Raw genomic sequence first — 22585 nt, 5'->3', positions numbered from 1 at the left:
CCTGCTTTGGCTGTGATGCCAAGAATTCTCAACAGTTTGTTCAGCATGTTTGGTAAGATAGGAAGCCTAAAAAAGACAGGAAGGCATGTTGCAGGGTTAATTCATTGTTTATCTAGCTATACTCCCTCTTAGCTGGCAATTCATCACTGTTTGGTAGGAATGTGGCCACATTGCTTGTCAGAAGCATGAAAGATGCAGCAAGTTGCTCCCAATATTGAGTTGGGCATCACAGAACTCCTTGTCTGAATCTGTCTTGAATCTCACCATAGGCCACTAAGAATCTGACCATAGCTTTATCTTTAGGCTCTTTGCAGATACAATAATTGAGGATACATTGAGACAAACTGCTGTAAGCCTCCTCATAAGGGAAATTTGATCAGTGTTTCAGGTACTACATGGAAACAGGAGAACTGGTCTGGAAAGATTTTTTCCTTCCTCGGGCTGGGCATCAACTTCCACTGCTCACAAAATTCTGTCCAAATTGAAAGTAGTTGCTAGTCAGAAAACTCCAGCAAGTGACCAAGTAAAAGCATAGAAATTAGGAGCAGGAGGAGGCCATTCAAGTTTGCTCTACCGTATAATCTGATCATGGCTGCTCCTCTATCTCCATACCATATTCCCACTTTTTCCCCTTGATGCTGTTATAATCTGTAAAATTATCAAAAACTTTTTCTTGAATATACTGAGTGACTTGGTCTCCACTGCCTTCCAAGGTAGAGAATTCCATATGTTCACTACCTTGTGAGTGAAGAATTTTATACATTTCCATCAGATTCCTTCTCATCCTTCTAAACTCTATTGAATACAGGCCCAAACCTAGATTTCCAGCAAACAATGTAGTTTCCAATAAGTATTTTATTTTACGAATGCTCCAATGTGCAAATTGATCATTTTCAAAAGAAATCCAGGTATCCACTGGAATTGAAACAAATCAATTTTTGCACACTTCCTCAAAATGCAAGTATTCAGACAAGTATTAAATATGAAGCCTTCATAACAAATGAATATCATTTCAACTAGCTATTTAGATACATAGGCATTTTGGGGAATATAATTTTCTTTAATGGAAGTATCCTTGTGAAAGACATAAAGTGAAACAGAGGAATGGAGCACTCAAAAAGGAGAAATGTCAACCTTTAAGTTGAAATATCTCAAGAATATAGGAGGAAGAGAGAGTAACAGTTAATTAAAACAAAAATGTCAATTCAAAGTTGCAGTGAGGGTGTGTGAGCGAGTTGAAAAGGATGGCATATTTGAAGTTTGGTGAAAAACAGAAAAGAGATTTCAGGTTGGGTGGAGGATTATTAGAGGGTGGGGGAGGGATGCTCCCGCTGAAATTTATTTTTATTAAAATTATTGGAGGGATTGTTGCATGTTCCTCCTGCAGAACGTGGCAGGTGAGAGATACCTCACATGACTCTGCCGACTACATCTGCGGGAAGTGCACCCAACTTCAGCTCCTTGAAAACCAGAGCTGAAGCTGGATGAACTACAGATCATCCAGGAGGCTGAGGGGAGAATTGAAAGGATGTACAGGGAGGTGGTCACTCCCCAGACACAGGATAAGGAAGCTGGGTTACTGTCAGGGGGAGGAAAGGGAGCCGATGGTCAGAGCAGGGATCCCCTGTGGCCGTTCCCCTCAGCAATAAGTATAACCGTTTTGGTTACTGCTGGTGCCGACGGCCTACCAGGGGAACACCATGGTTGTCAGGCCTCTGGCACTGAGCCTGGCACTGTGGCTCAGAAGGGAAAGGGGGAAAATAGAAAAGCGCTCGTGGCAGGGGACTCAATAGTTAGACGGATTGACAGGAGATTTTGTAGTCAGGCACGAAACTCCCGGAAAGTAAGTTGCCTCCCCGGTGCCGGGTCTGGGATGTCGACGATCGGGATAACAGGATTCTGAAGGGGGAGGGTGAGCAGCCAGAAATCGTGATACATATTGGCACCAATGATACAGCCGGGAAAGAGATTGAGGATCTGAAAAGTGACTACAGAGAGTTAGGTTGGAAGCTGAAAAGCAGGACAAGTAGAGTAGTGATCTCAGGTTTGCTACTGGTGCCACGAGATAGTGAGATGAGGAATAGTCAGCGAATGCAGCTTAACACGTGGATGGTGCACGAGGGAGGGCTTCAGATACCTAGACCATTGGGATACTTTCTGGGGAAGGTGGGACCTGTACATGAAGGATGGGTTGCACCTGAACTGGAGGGGCACAAATGTCCTGGGTGGGAGATTTGCTCATGTGATTTGGGAGGGTTTAAACTAGTCTGGCAGGGGGGTGGGAATCAGAGCCACGTGTCTGAGAGGGGGTCAGCTGCAGATGTGACAGTGACAGGATGTATTGAATCTATCGGGAAGATTTCTCACACGATGAAACAAAGGGATTGGTTAAAGTGTGTTTGCTTTAACGCAAGGAGTGTCAGAAGTAAGAGTGATGAACTTAGAGCATGGGTCAGTACTTAGGACTACAATGTTGTGGCCATAACGGAGACGTGGGTTTCACTGGGGCAGGGATGGTTGCTTGATGTTCCAGGGGTTAGAACGTTTAAAAAGAACAGGGAGGGTGGAAAAAGAGGAGGGGGTGTAACATTGCTAATCAGAGAGTGCATCACAGCTACAGAAACAAAGGTTGTTGAGGAAGGTTTGTCTACTGAGTCAGTATGGGTGGGAGTTAGGAATAGCAAGGGAACAGCCACCTCATTGGGGGTTTTCTACAGACCACCTAATAGCAATAGAGAGATTGAAGATCTCATAGGTGGGCAGATTCTGGAAAAATGCAGATGTAGCAGGATTGTTGTTATGGGTGATTTCAACTTTCCCAATATCACATGGAACCTCCTAAGTGCAGATGGTTTGGATAGAGCTGTTTTGTCAGGTGTGATCAGGAGGGTTTCCTTACTCAGTATGTAGACAGACCGACGAGGGGAGAGGCCAATTTGGATTTGGTGCTCGGCAATGAACCAGGACAGGTGTCAGATCTCACGGTGGGAGAACACTTTGGTGACAGTGATCACAACTGCCTTACATTCACCATAGCCTTGGAGAGGGAAAGGGGCAGTTACTGAGGGAAGATATTTAATTGGGGAAAGGAAATTATGACGCTATCAGACAGGAGTTGGGAAGTACAAACTGGGAGCAATTGTTCCACAGAAAGGGCATAGCAGACATGTAGAGACTATTTAAGGAGCAGTTGTGGGTGATGCAAAAATTTGTTCCTCTGAGACAGGTAAGAAGGGGTAAGATTAAGGAGCCTTGGATGACGAGAACAGAGGAGCTTCTCGTCAAAAGGAAGAAGGCAGCTTACGTAAGGTGGAGGAAGCAAGGATCTGGCACAGCTTTAGAGGATTACAGGCTTGCTAGAAAGGAGCTCAGAAATGTACTGAGGAGAGCCAGGAGGGGGCACAAAAAAGGCTTGGCAAGAAGGATTAGGGAGAACCCAAAGGTATTTTACTCATATGTGAGGAATAGGAGAATGATCCGGGAGAAGGTAGGGCCGATCAGGGATAGCAGAGGGAACTTGTGCGTGGAGTCTAAGCAGATAGGGGAAGCCCTAAATGAGTTTTTTGTTTCAGTTTTCTTCAAGGAAAGGTAACTTGTTGTGAATGAAAACTTTAAGGAGCTGGGATACAGTATTGACCAGATCGAGATTGATGAAGTTGATGTGCTGGAAATTTTGGAAAACATTAAGATTGATAAGTCCCCAGGGCCAGACCAGATTTATCCTAGGCTGCTCTGGGAAGCGAGAAAGGAGGTTGCTAATCTGCTGGCGAGGATATTTGCCTCCTCACTCTCCACGGGAGTCGTACTGGAGGGTTGGATGGAGGTGAATGTTGTTCCACATTTCAAGAAGGGTAATAGGGAAATCCCTGGCAATTACAGACCATTCAGTCTTACGTCTGTGGTCAGCAAGGTTTTGGAAAGAATTCTGAGGGATAGGATTTATGACTATTTGGCAAAGCATAGTGTGATTCAAGGCAGTCAGCATGGATTTGTGAGGGGCAGGTCATGCCTCACAAATCTTATTGAGTTCTTTGAGGAGGTGACAAGACAGGTCGACAAAGGTCGAGCAGTGGATGTGGTGTATGTGGATTTCAGCAAGGCATTTGATAAGGTTCCCCATGGTAGGCTCATTCATAAAGTCAGGAAGTATGGGATACATGGAGAGTTGACTATCTGGATTCAGAATTGGCTGGCTGACAGAAGGCAGAAAGTTGTTGTAGATGGAAAGTATTCTGCCTGGAGGTCAATGTTGAGTGGGGTCTTGCAGAGCTTTGTTCTTGGGCCTCTGCTCTTTGTAGTTTTTATAAATGACTTGGATGAGGAGGTTGAGGGGTGGGTTAGTAAATTTGCCACTGACACAAAGTTTGGAGGTGCCATTGATAGTATTGAGGGCTATTGCAGGCTGCACTGTGACATAGACAGAATGCAGAGCTGGGCTTAGAAATGGCAGATGTTGTTCAACCTAGATAAATGCGAAGTGATGCATTTTGGAAGGTCGAACTCGAATGCTGAATATAGGATTAAAGACAGGATTCTTGGCAGTGTGGAGGAACAGAGGGATCTGGGTGTGCATGTACTTAGATCCCTCAAAGTTGCCACCCAAGTGGATAGGGTTGTTAAGAAAGCACATGGTGTTTTGGCTATCATCAACAGGGGGATTGAGTTTAAGAGCTGTGAGCTTTTGCTACAGCTCTACAAGTCCCCGGTGAAACCACACTTGGAATATTGTGTCCAGTTCTGGTCGCCCTACTGTAGGAAAGATACAGAGGCTTTGGAGAGGATGCAAAGAAGGTTTACCAGGATGCTGCCTGGACTGGAGGGCTTGCCTTATGAAGAAAGGTTGAATAACCTCAGACTTTTCTCTTTGAAGAGAAGGAGGAAAAGAGGAGACCTGATTGATGTATGCAAGATAATGAGTGCAATAGATAGAATCAATAGCCAGAGACTTTTCAACCAGGATTGACTGGTACAAGGAGTCATAGTTTGAAGATATTAGGAGGAAGGTATAAAGGAGACGTCAGAGGTAAGTTCTTTATGCAAAGAGTTGTGAATGCATGGAATGCGTTACCAGCGGTAGTGGTGGAAGCAGAGTCATTAGGGACATTTAAGCGACTGCTGGACATGCACATGGATAGCAGTGAGTTGAGGGGTGCATAGGTTTAGTTATTATATTTTACATTAGGAATAAACCTCCGCACAACATAGTTGGCCAAAGGACCTGTTCTGTGCTGTACTTTTCTATCTTCTATATTATATGAATTGTGGTGTTGACATTTTTCTCAGAATAATGCTTCTACTTTCTGAACAGTTAGTATATTATAGTTGTTTACAGTCCTGTGAATCACTTTTACTTTATGAAATGCACTGTAAATATGAGTTACTGTAACTATATAATTCCAAACTTGTTGATGCCTTTAATTCTTCTCAAGGAATTTAGGAATAGGGGAATTTAACCTTGATTATTTACTGTCTCACATCATCAGCAATGGAATTACCAATTATTACAACAGGACATAATTAAGGCTTGACTTGGATATAGTATCAGAAGGTATAGAATTTCTGTTGGTGGAATTGAAGAATCACAAAGGAAAAAAATATCCTGATGGAAGTTTTGTACAGATCCTTAGCAGTAGGCAGGATGTGTGGCAGAAGACAAATGCAGGAGTAGAAAAGATATGTAAGAAGGGGACTATTACAATGATATGGGGCACTTCAATATTCAGGTGACTGGGAAAAATAGATTGGTAGTAGATCTCAAGAGAAAGGATTCAGGGAATGTCTACAAAATGGTTTTGTTGGAGCTGTTTGTGGTTCCATAGCAGCCCACCAGGGAAAGGCAGTTCTGGATTTGGTGATGTGTAATGAGGCAGACTTGATTAGGGAGCTTAAGGTGGAGGAACACCTAGGAGGCAGTGATCACAATATAATAGAATTCACCTGCAGTTTGAGAAGAAGAAGATTGAACCAGATGTAACGGTATTATAATTGAGTAAAAGTAATCATAAACACATGAGGGAGGAGCTCAAGAGTTGATTGGGAGGGGAGCCTAGCAGGGAAGATAGTGAAGCAACAAGAGCAGGAGTTTGTGGAAGTAATTTGGGGTCACCGCATTCATTCCAAGGAAGAAGAAACATATGAAGGCAACCATGACTGACAAAGGAAGTCAAAGACAGCATAACAGCAAAGGAAAAAGTGTACAGTGTGGTGAAGATTTATGGGAAGCCACAGAATTGAGGAACCTTTATGAAACCAGCAGAGGATAACTAAAAAAGCAATAAAGGGGGAGAAGATGAAATATGAAGGTAAGCTAGCTTTAAATATGAAATAATATTGCAAGATTTTTTTAAAAATATATAAAAGGCAAGAGAGAAGCAGGGGTGTATATTGGATAGCTAGAAAATGAGGCTAGAGAAGTAGTAATGGGGAAAAGAAAAATGGCAGGGGAATTGAATGGGTAATTTGTTTCAGTCTTCACGGTGGAAGATACCAGAACTGCAAAAGAGTAAAAGGGCAGAGGTGAATGCAATGGCAGTAACTAAGGAGAAGCTGCTGGGGAAGCTGATAGGTCTGAAGGTGGATAAATCACCTGAACCAGGTGGACTACACCCCAGGGTACTGAAGGAGATAGCGGAAGAGATTGTTGAGGCATTGGTGATGATTTTTCAGGAATCACTGGAATCAGGAAGGGTCCCAGAGCACTGGAAAATAGCTAATGTAACGCTCCTGCTGAAAAGTGAAGGAGGCAGAAGACAGGTAATTATCAATTGGATAGCCTAACCTCAGACTTCACTAAGACTTTAGAATTCATGATTAAGGATGAGATTGCAGTGTACCTATAAGTGTCATTTTTAAATTCACTCACAGGATTTGCACGTCACTGACTAGGCCAGCATTTATTGCCCATTCCTAACCGCCCAGAGGTCAGTTATGAATGAACCACATTGCTGTGGTTCTGGAGTCACATGGTAGGCCAGACCAGATGGATGATGGTAAATTTCCTTCCCTAAATGGCATCAGTGAACCAGATGGTTTCTTCCCCTGACAATCATACCATGGTCATCATGAGACTTTTAATTTCAAATCCTTATTGAAATCAAATTTCACCATCTGCACTGGTAGGATTTGAACCTAGGTCCCCAAAACATTATCTAGGTGTCTGGATTAGTAGTATAGTGATAATAACACTAGGTCATCACCTCTCCCTTGTGGAAGTGCACAAAATAGGACTGAGTCAACATAGCTTCACCAAGGAGTGGTCATGCCTGACAAATCTGTTAGAATTCTTTGAGGAGGTAGCAAACAAGTTAGTCAAAGGAGAGCCAATGGATGTAATCTATTTGGATTTCTAAAAGGCCTCTGACAAGGTGACACATGGAAAGCCATTAAATAAGATAAGAGCCCATAGTGTACGGGACAAGGATAGAGGATTAACTATCTGGCAGAAGGCACAGAGTAGGGATAAAGGGATCTTTTTCAAGATGGCAAGCGGCAACTAATGGAGTTCCACAAGAGTCAATGTTGGGACCACAACTATTCACGTTATGTATTAATGATCTGGATGAAGAAACTTAAGCATGGTTGCTAAGTTTTCAAATAACATAAAGATGGTAAAGAGGCAGATAGTGGTGAGGAAGCAGGGAGACTGCAGCAGAACTTGGACAGGCTAAGAGATTGGGCAAATAAGAGGTAGATAGAATACAATGTGAGAAAATGTGAGGCAATGCATTTTGATAGAAAGAATAGAGGTAGAGACTATTTTATAAATGAGGAAAGGCTCAGAAATCTGAAGCACAAAGGGAAAGAGAAATCCCAGTTCAGAGTTCTCTTAAGGTTAACAATTAGGTTCAGTGGGCAGTTAGGAAGGCAAATGCAATGTTAGCATTCATTTTGAGAAGACAAATCCAGAATACAGGATATGTTGTTTATATGGTATAGGCTCTAGTCAGACCACATTTGGAAAGTAATGAACAGTTTTGGGCCCTATATCTAAGGAAGGATGTGCTGGAGGCTTGCAAGAAGGTCCTGAGAAGAAGAGCTTCTTCTGAGTATCATTTGTGGACTCTGGGCCTGGATTCAATGGAATTTAGAAGGATGAAAGAGATTTGATGTAAATTTATATATACTGAGAGGCCTGGATACTGTGGACGCAGAGAAGATGTTTCCGCTAGTAGGAGAACTAGGAACCAAGTTCACAGCTTCCCTCTGAAGGGACAATCCTTTAGAACTAAAATGAGGAGGAATTCCTTCAGCCAGAGGGTGGTGACTCTGTTGACTCATTGTCACGAAAGACTGTAGAGGTCAAGTCATTAAATGTATTTCAGACAGAGATAAATGAGTTCTTGATGATTAACGGGATCAAAAAATATGGGGAGAAGGCAAGAGTATTAGGTTGAGAAACATATCAGCCACAATAAAATGGTGGAGCAAACTCAATGGCTCGAATGGCCTAATTTTCCTCCCATATTTTATGGTCATATGGACCAACATTTGCTGAAAGTCTGGCTACAACATGCAATTGGTAACCCAAGCATTCATGCTCATCACGATTTGTGCCATTAGAGAATATTGTCAATTCAGTATTTACAACCAGTGCTCAAGTCAATGCCCCTCCTGCTGCTGCCCAACTTTGAGATGTGAGGAAGCATCTATGCTTCAAGGAGAATTAGAAAGGCTGAGTTCTCAGGCATGTGAATTTTGAGGGTCAAATGCATGACCATCATGACCCAACTGTAGTTGTTGCATAGAAAGGCAGAAGTTTCCCTGACGGTTGAGATGTGTACATCACAAGTTCTCTCAAGTTTGAGCAATGTGCTATTGATCAGATAATTTATGAAAATTATTTCAAAGTATCAGAACTTCTGTGAATTGCTTTGAGATGACCAGTTTTCATAAAAAGTGCTGTATAAATACAAGTTATTTTCTTTCTTTATTCCCAGACCTGTATGTGAAATTATATGTCATAAATATTTCAACACAAAAGCGAACATTTAAGAAAAAAACTCGGGTCTGCAGACATGATCGGGAACCATCATTTAATGAGACATTTCGCTTTAGCCTTAACCCAGCTGGACACTCCCTCCAGGTACTGTTATATAGCTGATATCACAAAGTTTACTTTCTACTGTTCAGGCATTGTTCAAATTTGTGTTAATATTCCTTACTATTTCCAGAAGAACAGTGCGTTTTTAGTCCTCTCAGTTCTTCCTGCAGTCGGAAAGCATAACTACAAAATCTGCTTCATGGCACTTGATTATTAAAAAAAACTACCATGAAATATCAAAGTGCTAAATGACCAAAATTGAATTGGATAGGAAAAAAAGAAGTGAATTAAGATCTAATGTTTAGGTGACACCAAACATAACTCCTAAAGGTTAGATGAAGAAGGACCAAGAAAATTGAATCATCGCCATGGGAATAACTTACTAATGAGTATGATTGCTTAGGAAATTCTGTATCACTGGTCCTGGGTTCTGCATTTCTTGAGGGAAGTATTCATAGAGTCTTTAAAATGTTTCCTTTGACTTCCTCTTATTTGAGTGCCTTCCTGAAGCTGGGCAAAGACCATTTGGTTTCCTAGTCATCCTAAGCATGTGGCCAGCACAGCGGATTTGGTTTAGATGATCATGGCCTCTGGCTGGTGCTAATGGCTGCTTCAAGGACACTGATGTTAGTATACCTGTCCTCCCAGCTGATACAGAGAATCTGTCTCAAACAATGTTAATGATACTTCCAAAGGGTCTTGTGGTGGTGTTTCTATATTGTCCAAGTTTCAGAGCCATATTGAAGAGTTGGAAGGATGACTGCTTTATTTACAAAAGTCTTGGTATCAGCATAGATGACACGTGATCGAAGATTGTCGTCCTTAGGCATCCGAAGGCGGTGCTCACAGATTGGACATGAGCTTCAATGTCAACATTAGACTTAAATGCAGAGTAGCTTCCCAGGTAGGGGAAATGTTCCATGTTTAGGAGGATTTCTACATTGATCTTAATGGAGGAACGGACCGGAACCTGATATGGAATGGGTTGGTAAAGGATTTAAGTCTTTTTGACATTGGGATTGAGACTAATTTTTTAATCCCAATAGACTGAGTTAAAAGCCTCTCGGTTAGACCACTGAAGGCCATGCAGGGTGTTTGTAGTTGTTCGTGACATTTCTCTTGTAGTTGCCAACTGGTGAAAAGCATGTCCATTGTTCCATTGTTTGGTCAGAACCCACATTGACTTTCAGGAAGGCTTTCCTCAGAGAGGTGCTTGGCAAGGATTTAGCAATGATCTTTTAGAGGGAATTAGGAGATTTATGGAAACGTGTCCTTGTCAACAATTGCACCATATTTTATGAGTTCTTTAAAATGTTCTCTTCATCAGAGGTTGATGTTTTCTCTGTCTCTCAAAAGGGTCCATCCTTACTCCACATTTATTTGAGGCCAAGGGTGTTGGGTTTGTATATTGCTTTGGGGACATTGAAGTAACCCCAGGTGCTATGCTTGTCAGCAAGGAGTTGCAACGTCTTAGCTTTCTCACCCAGCATTGGTTCTTGATTTCCCTAGCACTTCTTTGCTGTTGGATGAGTTCAAAAGGAACAGAATAAGAAGAAAGGCAAAGTCAGTTAGGATCTAGTGTTTAGGTGACACCAAACCTAACTCCTTTAGGTGAGATGAGAGAGGACCAAGAAAATTGAATGAATGTCACATTGCCAATGCTCTGGAAACAATAAGGAGGAGGCAGTAAGCTGACTGCTAATTGCTATTCCTATAATTTATTTGCTATTGCTTTCCTCTGCCTGATGGTCACCCATAAGCCAAAAGGACTTGCAAAACAGGATGTAGGAGAACCCTAAAATATTTTATAAATACATTAAAAGGAAGAGGTTAGCCAATCAAAGAGCTGGCCCATTAGAGAACAAGGGGGCAATCTTTGTGCAAAACCACAGGATATTGGAAAGGTCTGTTTGGTCTTCACTCTAGAAAAAGAAATTAGGTACAGAATTCAGGAAAACGGACTATGAGGAACTTGCACAGTTTGGCATAAGAAGTGGGGAGGTATTGAAGGCTCTGATATGCTTAAAAATGGACAAATTTCCTGACCCAGATGAATTGCATCCCAGGCTGCTGCAGGAGGTGAGACAAGAAATTTAAGGGTCTGCCACAAATTTTAAGTTCCTCTTTGGCCACAGGAAATGTGCCAAAAGACTGAAGAAAGCAAATGTGGTTCCACTTTTCAAGAAGAGTGGGAGAGATGAACCAGGAAGTTACCTACCAGTGAGTCTCACATCAGTGGTAGGGAAACTATCGGACAAAATCTGAAGTGAATTAATACCCACTTGGAAAAGTATGAGTTAATTAGGGATAGTCAGCATGGCTTTGTCAGAGGTAGCTCATGCCTAACAAATTTGTTGGAGTTTTTCAAAAACATAATCAAGTGTGTGGATGAGTAGTTAAATGGATTTTACCAAAGCTTTTGATAAGGTACCCCCTTCTGGTTGAGAAGGTTAAAGCACCTGGAATTCAGGAAAATGTGGTGAGATAGTTCAGAAACTGGCTTCGTCATAAGACAGAAAGAGTATTCATAGAAGGCTGTCCAAATGCCTGGAGGTCAGTATCCAGCAGTGTACCATAAGGATCAGTACTGGGACTCTTATTGTTTGTTATATTTATAAATGATATAGTTGAAAATATAGGGGGGATGCTAAACAAACCTGCAGACAACACCAAGATTAGAAGGGCAATTAATTGTGAAGAAGATGGTTATACATTTCAGAAAGATATAAAGGGGTTGGTCATATGGGTAGAGCAGAGGCAGATGAGTTTTAACCTTGATAAGTGCAAGGTGATGCACTTTGAAAGAAACAATAAGATGAGGGAGCATTTAATAAATGATAGAACACTGGGTAGCTCAGAAAAACAGAGGGACCTTGGGGTAATTAATCACGGATCTCTGAAATTGGCACAGCACTTGAATAAGACAGTTAAGAAGGCATTTGGGGAACTTGCTTTCATTTGTCATAGCATAGAGTATATAAGCAAGGAAATAATGTTGAAGTTGTACAGTGCATTGGTTAGGCCACAGCTGGGCTACTGTGTGCAGTTCTAGTCACCACTCTACAGGATAGCAGTAGAGGGGGTACAGAGCAGGTTCACCAGGATGTTTCCTGAGATGGAGTAACTGAGCAAAAAGGAGAGACGAGATCAGCTAGGATTGTTTTCTTTTGAACAGAGAAAGCTGAGGAGGACACATTGTTGAGGTGTATAAGATTATGACAGGGTATAGACAGGGTGAGTAGAGAACAGCTGTCCCCTAGGTTGAGAGGTCAGTCACAAGGGTAAGGGGCAGGAGATTCAGAGGGAACTTGAGAAAAACCTTTTTCACTCAGGGGGTGGTGGAAATCTGGAATGCACTGCCTAGGAAGGTAGTGGAGGCTGGAAATGTTACAACCTTTAAAAAATATTTGGTTGGGCACTTAAAATATCATAATATTCAAGGATAAGGAACAAATACAGGAAATTGGTATTAGCCGTCTTTAGTGGTAGTTATTGTTGGTGCATGCTCAATGGGACAAAGGACCTTTTCTGCACTATATGAATCTATGAATCTATAAGCAGCTGCTTATTCTACAGAGTATCCACCTTAGCAAACCTGATATGTACATAGCTTTCAGCATTGTGAATTACCTCTGTGCCTCCAGCCAATACTTAAATTCCAATATTTCGCACTGAAACTGCTCAAACTGGCAGCATAGAAAAGGCCTTTTGGCCTTTGCATCCATACCCGTTATAAACAATCACCTAATCATTCTAGTCCCATCTTCCAGAGCGTGGTATGCCTTGACATTACAAGTGCACATCTAAATGAAAGTACCTATGTAAAAGATGAATTTTTGATCATTGACTCTGTGTTGAGCTTCATTAGAACATGATGTGGAGGAGCTGGTGTTGGACTGGGGTGGACAAGTTAAAAATCACACAACACCCGGTTATAGTCCAACGGCTACCTGATGAAGGAGCAGTGCAATAAAGCTAGTGCTTCCAAATAAACCTGTTGGACTATAACTGGGTGTTGTGCGAATTTTAACTTCATTAGAACAATATAAGATGCTGAAAACAGATCAGTGTGGAAAAGTAAAGTAACAGAATTCCACAGCTTGGGATTTTGCTTACAAGCTAAATGGAGATGTTCTACAAAGAGATTCCCAGTCTGAATTTCATCTGAATTTCAGATCATGATCTCAGTCCTATTGCGTTTAATTGTTTTTTGCCATTATATGGCACTGCTGGGACTGATTCTGGTTATTTTTACCATCTTGTGTGCATATTTTGTTCTTGATTATTTAATTTCTGTCTTTTTATGACTTGCTTCATGGTCCCATTTGTCATTTAATCCTTCTGCACAATTAAAGACCTGCACTTGTACACAACATTCATCTTTCTCTGCATTTCTTCTGGCTTAAAACCGATTATATCACTAACATTTGACAGTAGTGATAAAAGGTGTTATCCCGAAACCTTTGTGAGAGTTACTTGGCCTGACAGGGATCTCACCAACCAGTCATAGAAACAACAGAAAGTCCCTTCATTACTATGGGGTAAACTTTGAGAACATTACCTTCCTTTCAGACACTGCTTAGCCCCTGCAGAGCCTTTCCTAGGATTTATGATGTGGAGGTGCCAGTGTAGGACTGGGGTGGACAACGTTGAAAATCATATGACACTAGATTATAGTCCTGAGATTTTCATCTGTTTCCTAGGATTCAACATCCTGGTGGCAAAAGATTGCCCCATCTCCACTCCCCCCACACACTATGGTTGAAAGTATTACAGTGGTGGAAAGGACGATGGATGAGGACTTGCCATCTGAGGTAGTTTGGGCTGAGGTTAGGAATAGGAAAGGTGAGGTCACCCTGTTAGGAGTCTTTTACAGGCCTCCTAATAGTCCTAGAATCATTGAAGAAAGGATAGGGAAGGTGATTCAGGAGATGAGTGACAGTAATAGGGTGGTTGTTATGGGGGACTTTAACTTTCCTGATATTGATTGGGAAAGCTATAGCTCAAGTTCGTTAGATGGGTCAGTGTTTGTTCAATGTGTGCAGGAGAGTTTCCTGACACAATATGTAGACAGGCCAACAAGAGGTGAGGCCATACTGGATTTGGTTCTGGGTAACGAACCAGGCCAGGTGTTAGAATTAGAGGTAGGTGAGCACTTTGGGGATAGTGACCATAATTCGGTGATTTTTACTCTCGTGATGGAGAGGGATAAGTGTGTACTACAGGGCAAGAGTTATAGCTGGGGTCAGGGAAATTATGATGCGGTGAGGCATGACTTAGGATGTGTGGCTTGGAAAAGTAGACTCCAAGGCAAGAGTGTAAATGATATGTGGAGCTTGTTCAAGGAGCAACTATTGAGTGTCCTTGATAATTATGTACCTGTCAGGCAGGGAGGAAAGGGTCGTGCGAGGGAGCCGTGGTTTAATAAGGAATTGGAATCCCTTGTTAAATGGAAGAGGGCGGCCTATCTCAAGATGAGACGTGAAGGTTCAATTGGGGCGATTGAGAGTTATAGGGTAGCCAGGAAGGACCTGAAGAGAGAGCTAAGAGCAGCAAGGAGGGGACATGAAAGGTCCTTAGTCGGTAGGATTAGGGAAAACCCTAAGGCTTTCTATAGGTATGTTAGGAATAAAAGAATTACTAGGGTAGGAATAGGTCCAGTCAAGGATAGTAGTGGGAAGTTGCGTGTGGAGGCGGAAGAGATTGGGGAGACACTGAATGAATACTTTTCTTCAGTATTTACTCAGGAACAGGGCATTGTCGTCGATGTGAATACTGAGTCACAAATAAGTAGAATGGATGGCTTTGAGGTATGTAGAGAAGAGGTGTTGGAAATCCTGGAAAAGGTGAAAATAGATAAGTCCCCTGGGCCTGATGGCATTTATCCTAGGATTCTCTGGGAAGCAAGGGAGGAGATTGCAGAGCCATTGGCCTTGATTTTTATGTCCTCTTTGTCTACAGGAGTAGTGCCAGAAGACTGGAGGATAGCAAATGTGGTTCCCTTGTTCAAAAAGGGGAGTAGGGATAACCCTAGTAACTATAGGCCGGTGAGTCTCACTTCTGTTGTGGGCAAAGTCTTAGAGAGAATTGTAAGGGATAGGATTTATGCACATCTGGATAGGAATAATGTGATCAAGGATAGTCAGCATGGTTTTGTGAAGGGCAGGTCGTGCCTCACAAACCTTATTGAATTCTTTGAAAAGGTGACGAAGCAGTTTGATGAGGGGAAAGCGGTAGATGTGGTATATATGGATTTTAGTAAGGCGTTTGATAAGGTTCCCCATGGTAGGCTACTGCAGAAAATACGGAGATATGGCATTGAGAATGAGTTGGAGGTTTGGATTAGGAATTGGCTGGATGGAAGAAGACAGAGGGTAGTAGTTGATGGCAAAGTTTCTTCATGGAGTGCCGTCACTAGCGGTGTTCCGCAAGGATCTGTTTTGGGACCATTGCTGTTTGTCATTTTTATAAATGACCTGGAAGAGGGGTTAGAAGGTTGGGTGAGCAAGTTTGCGGATGATACGAAAGTCGGAGGAGTTGTTGACAGTGAGGAAGGATGTGGCAGGTTACAGCAGGATATAGAGAAGCTGCAGAGCTGGGCAGAAAGGTGGCAAATGGAATTCAATGTAGCTAAGTGTGAGGTGATTCACTTTGGGAAGAATAACAAAAAGATGGGGTACTGGGCTAATGGTCGGATACTTGGTAGTGTGGATGAGCAGAGGGATCTTGGTGTCCATGTACACAGATCTCTGAAAGTTGCCACCCAGGTAAATAGTGCGGTGAGGAAGGCATATGGCGTACTGGCTTTTATTGGTAGAGGAATTGAGTTCCGGAGTCCTGAGGTCATGATGCAGTTGTATAAGACTCTGGTGCGGCCGCATCTGGAATATTGTGTGCAGTTTTGGTCGCCATACTATAGGAAGGATGTGGAGGCACTGGAACGGGTGCAGAGGAGGTTTACCAGGATGTTGCCTGGTATGGAAGGAAGATCGTACGAGGAAAGACTGAGACACTTGGGGCTGTTTTCATTAGAGAAAAGAAGGTTTAGGGGTGACTTGATTGAGGTGTACAAGATGATTAGGGGGTTAGATAGGGTTGACAGTGTGAACCTTTTCCTGCGTATGGAGTCGGGTATTACAAGGGGGCATAGCTTTAAATTGAGGGGGGGTAGATATAGGACTGAAGTTAGGGGTAGGTTCTTCACTCAGCGAGTCGTAAGTTCATGGAATGCCCTGCCAGTAGCAGTGGTGGACTCTCCCTCTTTATGGGCATTTAAGCGGGCATTGGATTGGTATATGGAGGATAGTGGGTTAGTATAGGTTAGGTGGGCTTGGATCGGCGCAACATCGAGGGCCAAAGGGCCTGTACTGCGCTGTATTCTTCTATGTTCTATGTTCTATGTTCTATGTTCTATGAAAGCTTCCATCCATTCAAAGAATGACACTATCTTATCACCATCTTACTAAGACAGCATTCCTGACATCACAATTCCCCAGAAATATCATCTCAGGAAGCTCATTTGTTTGAACAAATAACAATAAACCATACCTCTCTTACTCTATATTCTCTTTTATGAAAAATTATCAAATACATGATTACTTGTTGGAGTACTAAAATGCTTGAGAATGATACAAGTTGAAATGGCATAGCAGAGAATGCTGAATCTTTGCTTCCCTCATTTCAATGTTGTACCAGTGTGGTCAAAATTAAGTTTGATACAGCAATAGACTGGTGACCAAATAGATAATGTTCCCACTATTTTCATCAAAATAAAGCTTCTGTAAGACATCCCTTCAAAGATAAAGCCTGGAAAGTCCCAACTAAATTGGAAACCGCAAAACCTGTGAATATATAACATGTTAATACCTTCTGTCATTGAACAGTTAATAATCTGTACCTTGGATACTCCAGTGAGATAGAAATAACCATTTTATTTTCTCCTTTAGATTTTGTTAGTCTCAAATGGTGGGAAGTTCATGAGAAAAACATTGATTGGTGAAGCATACATCTGCCTCGACAAAGTTGATCTAAGGAAGAGAATGGTTAACTGGCACAAGCTGTTTGTCAGCTCAACAGAAAGCCAACGAGGAGCTGCTCCTGGTTTTAACCTGCAAAATTGACATTGTCATTGTGTAGAAAGCAGAAATCCAAATGTTTGATTGTCCTCTTGTACAGCTGCTTTCTTCAAGAAGGCTGTGTCTCAGTCTGTTTGGATTGTAGCTATTATGCCTGACTAAGGTCTAGTATAGTTTGATCTTACATGGCGCAGGTGACAGGTAAAAGAAAGACACCAGGCTGTAATATATTTACGCTGCTCAATGTGTATAAATATAAAGATCAGAAAGTGCTGAGAGAAATAGGATGATGATGGTGCATCAGTTATGGAGTTCAACTGAGACAAAGATCTAATGGAATTAGATCTTTTGTGTGATGTAATGTGATGATCAGTCCTGATGTGTGCAGAAAGTTAATGTAGCTATGCCACACACAGAGTAGTAGCCACTGATTACAGGTGAACATAACAGTATATTGTTCTAATATTCAGTCATGCACACAAACCTACAGTGTTATTGATGGCATGAAATGATTATTATGAGTTGCATTGTGAAAACAAATCTCTGAAATAAAAGTATTTAGGTTTTCACGCTTTACAACAAAACTAGTTGTTGAAGGTGCAAGGCAGGAAATTTGTGAGTTAGAGACAAATGGAACATCTATTTCAAACCCTTTTTCTACTGGGGGTGAATGTAGACTTGTGACATTGAGTACTGGACTTATATTCTTTTGAAAGATTTTTGTGGATTACTGTAATTCTGTGAAATACTCAGGTGAAGGAATTTATGTATGAACCTTATGCAAAAAAAAGGTACTGGTTTATCAATAGGAAGAACACGGAATGTTTTGTATTAATTTGCGGAAACACGCTAAAGTATACAATGGTGTAAATGTTAGGAAGGAAACTTGAAAGTACTTACAAATCATTCTTAAATTTGGCATTTTCTAAGCCATCTATTAAATCCTGCACAGGTTTCTTACTTTCTTTCCGGAATTGCTGTCTTCATTTAAACAATCTATTTGGTAGAGGTGAAAATTTGCTAATCTGCAGATGTGTGGGGTTTAAGTGAATAAATAGCTGGCAGTATATTTCAGAGGCATTCATATACAGCGAAAGTCTATGTTGTTTGTTCCAGTGTATAACAGAAGTGACAATGGAATACTGTAAGTTCTCTAATCATCATTAGTTAACAGCATAATTTTCACATCTAGCTTTACTCTGCTAAAATTACCAATTTTCTTTTCCAGTCATGACTTGTTAATAGTTTTAGAGGGCTTGCTGAGGAAGTGCGCATGTTCAGTTATTTTCTTATTAGTGTAGCCCTAAATATTTAATTGAATTCCATTGTTACTTCATTTTACTGAGTATGCATAATTTCAATACTGTATATATATGTGTGTGTGTGTGTTTATAGTTTGGGTTTGACGGTGGAGGGAGGTTGGGGAGCAAAGAATTAATCCTCAAGATAAATTATGCAGTAAAGAGTTTGGAGTATAGTTCCAAAGTGTGTATGGTCTGTTATATACATATATATACCTAAAATAAGAGTTGCTTAGTTTGACAGTAGGTTCTCTATGCAAAACAGACTCTACAAATTTTGGATGAACTTGTTAAACAAAGAGTGACATGATGTTAAGACTAAGCTGTGAGTAAAAGCACATTGTGTATATGTTTTCTTATCATGTTGCATTCTGATGCAGTGATGTGTACACTGTGGCAGCAGAACGGCTGTGCTGATGCTATATTAAATTTATTCAGTGTAAAAAAATGTGGCTGAGAAATAGATTAACCGTTTACTAGAGGAAACTGTACAGCAGCACATTTCCTTCACAGTCCATCATTCTGGGGATGGTATTCCATTTGCTTGCCTACACAGGCTTTATGTCAAGGTAAAAAAACAAATTGCAACAATAAAACATGATAGGATTTTGTCTAATATGACACTGACTGCCTGGTTTTAACATTTTCCTGCATATCTTGTGTTATGTGTGCAAGAAATGATGAAAATGTGCCCTGGGTTTCATAAATTTTATGAGTGGGACATTCTAGATCTGACACAATAACAATTTTTTAAATGATTTATGTTGCTTGGTATTAATTTTCAATCCATTCTGTATTTACACAAGAAATGTAATTTATAGAAACTATTGACTGAGAAAACAGAAAAAACAGAAACAATGATAGGAGTTTCACAGCATGTCATTCCTATCAGTAACCTTGATTTGGCTTTTGCGTAATTCAAATTAAAATGAATGGCAGGCAGCTGTCTTTATTTCTAGGTGCATGAGACAGGCATCAAGTTCATGTGTACACTGAGATTGTATTTCCTAAAGTAGCTTTAAAAGAATTATTTCCAACTGTGGGAACAAAAATTTAAGCAACTAAATTTAATGATACAAATACATTCTGGTTAACATGAAAGTTGGATTGAAGTGGGGATTGATTTAAAGTAGAAATCTAACTTTGGCTGTCTTTCGTTAAAAATGTCAGACTGAATCAAAAATCTGGAATCTGTGTTTTTAATGCCCCTGGCTTTGATTGTTGAAAATTAGACTTCAATTATTTGCACTTTTGACAAATCTTTATCTTGAAAAATTTGTTAGTGGTGTTGGTTAAAAAAAAACTGTGGGAACTGTATTTGATTACCTTGAAATGCAGCCTAAATTGACGTGCAGAATGGACACTTTTTAATGCCATATTGTTGTACCAATGCTGTTTGCTGTCTGTTTTAGTGAATTCTATGCCCATTAAAACCTACCTGATGGATGAGTGTCCTTATATCTTAAATATGAATAAAACATTTGTCTGATGTGAATAAAGTGGTTCCTTTGTACCATGTAAATATAACTTTTTTTCTACAGCAGATTTTGAACTTTTTTTTGATCTGACATTCAGCATGCAAACGTTAAAAAAAATATACTGGTTGTTTGAAAAAAAACATTTAAAATGATGAAAAGCAACATTTAAACATCCACTAAAAGCTGCAGTGTATTAACTGTTCCAGGTGTTCAGTGATGGCGGAATTGCTTGTGTGCTGTCAATCTTTTGGCACCTGTACAGCAAATTTGTTCCTTATGAAAATAAATTGCAGTTGTCCCTGATTTCGAAAAAAAGTCATTTATTACCACGTGTTGAATCCATTTGTAGATGTTGCATGTTTCGTGTGTGACATGTTATCTTTATTTTTAAATCAAGTTGATTATTTTTCACTGTTTCCAGATTCTCTACAAGGAGAAACAATATGAAGGTTGTATAAATAAAATGAACTGTTACACATGATTTCTGTATAAAAAAAGAGCTTGTAAATCTGTCCAGAATGCATTCTATCTATGTAAAGATCATAAAGTCATTGTTTTGTGATTGTACACAGGACGTTTCTTAAAAACACTAGATGCAAATTGTGCTGTATAAAGGTTATTACATTACCCTCATGATTAAATATTGAAAAAACAATGTATTCTCTTCTTCATTTGGTCACACAAGAATTTATTTATTGGGGTAGTTTTATATAAACAGAAGATCCTGAGAATACGCAGAGAAGGTGAGTTGGACTGAATTTTCCTGTGGAAACTGTGAATTTAAGGTCAGCACTGACTCCAGTTCCAAATTCCAGACACAGCTGGGTTTTATTTAAGAAAGGTTGTCAATTAGCAAACTGCGCACGGTCAGAAAGATCACATTTAGAGTGAGACACAGCCCAAATGAATATTGGAGTTTGGGGAATTTGGAGACAGCGTTTGGAAGGAATGCTCTTTCCTTGACTTTTTGGTTCATAGTTTGTAAGGTGTTTTTACAGGATAAATTGATGCCCCGGATCAGAGCCCCAGCACAAAAGAAAAAGTGACATCGCAAGAAAACCATAAGTTCATTGGTTGGTAATAGCTACTAATCTGACTATCTATTTGTAGGTTATTTTGATATTGAAGGCAAATGGGGGAAATATTTACAGGTTACAAACTAAAAGACCAGTAGGAAACTCATAAAAATCAAATTAAGGACCAAGTAAACAAAACAGAGCTGTATAGCTGGGCAATGAGTTTTAACTGCATGATGTGGAAACTAACGGACCTCCCTGTGGTTTGGAGTGACCAAATCTTTAGCAATTTTTGGTTGCTTGAGGAACTCTCACTCAGAGTTCTTGACCAGGGGTCTGGGCTTCAAATACTGTCACATGTCAGGAAGGGGAAGAGTTACTTGGAAGTAATCATAAAACAGGGCTGAGATAGCACGGTTTTGTCAACGGGAGGCCATGCTTGCTAAATCGATTAGAATTCTTAAGATGTAATGATCAAGTTAGACAAAGAAGAGTTAGTGGATTTCCAGAAGGACTTTGAGGAGGACAGAAGGACAGCTCAGGAGGCTGCTACATGAGATGAGAGCCAATAGTGTTAGGGGGCCAGGTACTTGCATGGACAAAGGACTGGCCAACTGGCAGAAGGTAAGGAGTAGGGATAAAGGGGTCTTTTTCAGGATGGCAGCTGGAAATAAGTGGAGTTCAACAAGGGTCAGTGCTGGGACCACAGCAATTCATGTTACACATTAACAATCTAAATGAAGAAACTGAGGACATCATGGCTGAGTTTGCAGATGACACTCTCTTTCTCTCTCCGTCTTTTTCTCTCTCTCTCTCTTTTTCTCTGCCTTTTTCTCTCTTTTTCCCTCTCTCTTTCTCTCTCTCATTCTCTCTCTCTTTTTCTCTCTCTTTTTCTCTCTATCTCTTTTCTCTCTTCCTCTCTCTCTTTCTTTCTCTCTCTCTTTCTTTCTTTCTCTCTCTTTCTTTCTTTCTCTCTCTCTCTCTCTTTCTCTCTCTCTTTTTCTTTCTCTCTTTCTTTTTCTCTCTCACTCTTTCTTTTTCTCTCTCTTTTCCCTCTCTCTCTTTCTCTCTCTCTCACTCTCTCTCTTTCTCTCTCTCTTTCTTTCTCTCTCTCTCACTTTCACTCTCTCTCTTTCCCTCTCTCTTTCTTTCTCTCTCTCTCTCTTTCTCTCTCTTTCTCTCTCTTTTTCTCTCTCTCTTTATCTTTCTCTCTCTATTCTCTCTCTCTCTTTCTCTCTCTCTCACTTTCTCTCTCTCTTTTTCTCTCTCTTTCTTTCTTTCTCTCTCTCTTTCTTTCTTTCTCTCTCTATCTCTCTCTTTCTCTCTCTCTTTTTCTCTCTTTCTTTCTTTCTCTCTCTCTCACTCTCTCTCTTTCTCTCTCTCTCTTTCTTTCTCACTCTCTCTCTCTCTCTCTCACTTTTTCTCTCTCCCTTTTTCACTCTCTCTCTTTCTCTCTTTTTCTCACTCTTTTTCTCTCTCTCTTTTTTCTCTCTATTTTTCTCTCTATTTCTCTCTCTATCTTTCTTTCTATTTTTCTCTCTTTTTCTCTTTCTCTCTTTTTCTCCCTTTCTCTCTCTCTTTGTCTCTTTTTCTCTGTCTCTTTTTCTCTCTCTCTGTTTTTCTCTCTTTTTCTCACTCACTTTTTCTCTCGTTTTATCTCTCGTTCTCTCCCTCT

The 22585-nt window shown here is 40.6% G+C and overlaps 1 protein-coding gene across 9 annotated transcripts in view; it reads left to right on the top strand.

The window, feature by feature from the left end:
- Nucleotides 1–20549, top strand: part of LOC122561485 (protein piccolo) — a 650955-nt gene extending 630406 nt beyond the window's left edge. For all 9 annotated transcript variants that reach the window (XM_087999305.1, XM_087999304.1, XM_087999306.1 and 6 more), the window contains 2 exons: nt 8937–9082; nt 16987–20549. In XM_087999305.1, coding sequence (XP_087855431.1) covers nt 8937–9082; nt 16987–17160 — 320 coding nt within the window. In that variant the 3' untranslated portion in view covers nt 17161–20549. The remainder of the gene's footprint in view (nt 1–8936; nt 9083–16986) is intronic.
- The last annotated feature ends 2036 nt before the right edge of the window (nt 20550–22585 follow it).

This window comes from Chiloscyllium plagiosum, unplaced genomic scaffold, assembly GCF_037043375.1.
Source record: "Chiloscyllium plagiosum isolate Xiang-an unplaced genomic scaffold, Cpla_swu_hap1 HiC_scaffold_23, whole genome shotgun sequence".
Lineage (NCBI taxonomy): Eukaryota > Metazoa > Chordata > Chondrichthyes > Orectolobiformes > Hemiscylliidae > Chiloscyllium > Chiloscyllium plagiosum.
The sequence above is the reverse complement of the archived record's forward strand: the minus strand, read 5'-3'. Positions and strand labels throughout refer to the sequence as shown.